Source organism: Elephantulus edwardii, unplaced genomic scaffold (genome assembly GCF_000299155.1).
Source record: "Elephantulus edwardii isolate Elephantulus edwardi_28Jun2011 unplaced genomic scaffold, EleEdw1.0 scaffold00229, whole genome shotgun sequence".
Classification (NCBI taxonomy): domain Eukaryota; kingdom Metazoa; phylum Chordata; class Mammalia; order Macroscelidea; family Macroscelididae; genus Elephantulus; species Elephantulus edwardii.
Window position 1 is genome coordinate 1,678,793 of NW_006399979.1, and position 3,429 is coordinate 1,682,221.

Consider the following 3,429-nt stretch of genomic DNA (forward strand, 5'->3'; position numbering starts at 1 on the left):
CCTTGCCTTTAGAAGGTTTCGTGCCAGGCTCCCGGCATTGGCCTCGGTGGTCAGCCGTTCCGCCGGGTCCCCATCTTCTGCGCTTGCCGCCTCCAGCACCCAATCCCATCGCAATGGGGCTCCTGGACTCGGAGCCGGGCAGTGTCCTGAACGCGATGTCCACGGCACTCAACGACACCATGGAGTTCTACCGCTGGACATGGACCATTGCAGGTAAAGGCGCTGGCTTCCCCATCCCTTCTTGGCATTGAGGGCCGGCGGCTCGCCCCCTCCCAGCTCCCCGCCCGGGCCTGGAAGCGCTGGCCGGCTGTGCAGGGCCCCCGAGACTGCGGCTGTTAGGGATGCTGCGGATCGGAGGAGGCGCCCGGGCGCGGGGACCGCTCGGACACTGGCTAATCTGATTCGAACGTTGAGCACCTCCCCACCCCCGACACTGACACGGTTTTCTGAGCATTCCCCATCTCTCTCTCATCATCTCGTTGGAGCCTGTGAATCCAGCAAAATGCTCACCACGGGAACCGCCCCATCTACACTCCTGCATCTCCTGATTTTGTCTGACACTTGTACCTTGTGCACCAGATTGCTTTCACATTTGGGAATATTTTCAATGGAGAGATGGCCAAAGATTGCGGAGAGGGGGGAGGTCCAGAGTAGCAGGTGTTTTGCTTCTTTAGTGTCCTGATTGCTTGGATAAGACTAATATTTCCTCTGTCTCCTTGATTCTGTTTGCAGTATAATTTGGAATGAAAAGTAAAGCATTCATTGTTGGCCTCTTTGAATACTGAAAACTTTGAAAACTGTTTCTGAGGATTTTTAATAGCAAATATATTTGAAGTGATTTTACGTGGTGCCTTGGCGCACTGCAGTGCAGTCAGGAGGAGGGAGAGGCATAAATGCCAGGAAAAACTTAGTATTTAGAAGGGGCTTTGTTCAGCAGCACCTAGCAGTTGTCCTGGAAGCCTTCAGATGGACAGTTTTCCTAAGCCATCAAACTTTTCCTTGAATAGCTATAGCTATTAATTTGGTTGGGCTGTCATTCTACTGGCTTATTTAGTTGTCCTGCTAGTAGTAATTTTGGCTTTATACTGTTTGAATGTTTTCCCCACTTATTTTTGTGATTTGCTTGGTTATTTTTTGTTTTTACAACATTTAAAACCTGAAACTAGCCAAGAAAGATTTTAGGAATGATTTTATGACTTAAATATTTTAATTCCGTTTTAGTATTGCTCTTCCTCCCAACAGTAAAGGAAATGAACATTGCACTAGACTCTCCTCTGCCTTTTCTTTCAAAAATATGGAAAGATCTCTCTGTAGTCTTGGTGCTTTGTAGTTATAGTAAATGAGACAGTGGCAATGGTGTGACTACAGTAGAATATATGAAATATGTGTTGTGGAGAAAATTTTGCTGTGATTGTTTTTGGATGAAACAAAATCATTTGACATTGAGGAGGCTTTCATTTTTTTCAGAAAAGCGTTCCTTGAAGAAGTTTGACACTTTAGGAAATAAGCTATTTAAATAAGTTGCTGTTAAAAATTATTAAAAGACAATTTTTAATGAAATCCTTTCTTTTTAAAAAGTGTACTACATGCTTATTTTTTTGACTGGACGTGCCAGCTATAGGGAATAAATGCTCATTTCCTCTCCTCACTGTTGTATGGGTCTTTACATTGCATCATGGTTTCTCATTACACAATTGTACAGAGCTGAACATCAGACAAGGTCTTTGGTAAGTAATTGCACTTAACATGCTTTGGCATTTAGGCATTGTCAAGGTCCTCCAATCTCCATATCACTTGAGCCGCACCCAGAACTTCTCAGGCCTGTCTTGCATTTCCTTCCCTATCCCAGAGTTTTCCCATCTCTCCACTCTCAGAAAATGAAGGCAAAGGTAAAATACACTTTTTCAGTGATGGTTAACTCCTTTCCAATGGTATTTGCATGAAAGTATTAGATGAAGTAGAGAATTTTGCATAGTTTTTCATGCCTACTAGCAGCCCATGGAAACCATATGAAATCATAAATTTTAGTTGGCAAAGCCTGAGAAGAATAGATAATGGAACAGGTGACCTTTCAGCAGAAGGTTGGAGGGGAGGAGTTCACTCTGCTTAGCTATCCACTTACGAAACCTGAGACTGCTTCCTTCCTTGCTTTCTGTAATGAGCTACCTAGTGCAGGTAGATGGTGTTTCTTAACCAACACAGAGGCCCACTGGGATGTTGTCTGTTCTTTGCAAGGAAGAATATTTTTCAAGTTCAAGCAGAAAAGATCTGAAGCCTATGATATCTCGTTTCCTCTCACCTCTTTCCTTTCTCTGCTCTCAGTGTTAAATTTCTTTGGCCCATTCACATTGGTCCAATTCAGAGGGGATCCCCTCTGCAGCGTACATTTCATAAAAATCTGGATGAGATGGTTTCAAAGAATAAGAGTAGCTTACTAAATAAGGATGAAGCAAAGTTGGTGAGTCAGATGTTTGGAAAGAGAAATAAAAATGGGTGGAGAAAAAGATAGTGTTGAGAAATATTGAGTGTGGTGAAAGAAAGGATGCAAATTACTCAGGGAGAGCAAGCACTGAGTGAGGCACCATGCCATTGAGTGCTGTCTTTCCCAGGCTAGTTTTATACTTCTCTGTCTTCTGTTTGTTCATGCAGTATTTCTCCTCACTAAATTATCTTTCTGTGTACGAACTATGACTAGACTATATAGTTCCCACTATCCTATCAGAAACACTTGTTTAATTAACATATTTGGTGGTCAAAGGACTTCATAGTCTCTGGATAAATAGAATTTTATCATATCAAATAATGCTGTTTAATAAAATATGCCCAAGAAATATATAAAAACTGGACTTTCAAAATTTGTATCTACTGTAAATACAAGACTGTGGTCCATAGTGTTTTAATATTGAAAGTGCTTTTATTGTTAACATTTTATTCATTGGAAATGACACTTTCAAAGAGCTGTGCTTTTAGAAAAGGGATAATAAATGGTTTTCACTTTCCTAAATATGTAAATATTTTGAATGAATAAATCCATTTTTGAGATTTTTATATAGGCAAATATAGATGTGGCATTCTGTAGGCTGCTGTTTATAGGAGGAAGTGCTCGGATGCCTTTCTATGTGCTTTTCTCTATTATGAGTATATTAAAATTATTAAGACTAGGACACTAAACACAGTGTATATCAAATGTAGGAAAGTTGCATATGCATTTTTGGACCTCAGGAATTTAAACATGTCCTAACCTGCACATAGCCAATTATCTACACTATCTATTGAATTAGTTTATTACTTGTATTTTAAAGTATTATTTAATACCTTGACTATATGATATATTACTCTGGAGATGAAAAGGTGAGGAAAAATAGAGTTGCTTTCATAGTTAAAAAAGTCATTGCTAGATCCATCTTGAAGTACAATATTGTCAGTGAC

The 3,429-nt window shown here is 40.4% G+C and overlaps 1 protein-coding gene across 1 annotated transcript in view; it reads left to right on the forward strand.

Annotated features, from left to right (window-relative positions):
* Positions 1-46: 46 nt before the first annotated feature.
* Positions 47-3,429, forward strand: part of ELOVL4 (ELOVL fatty acid elongase 4) — a 41,563-nt gene continuing 38,180 nt past the window's right edge. The window contains exon 1 of the mRNA XM_006898432.1: positions 47-213. Within this exon, the coding sequence (XP_006898494.1) occupies positions 114-213 (100 nt within the window). The 5' untranslated portion in view covers positions 47-113. The remainder of the gene's footprint in view (positions 214-3,429) is intronic.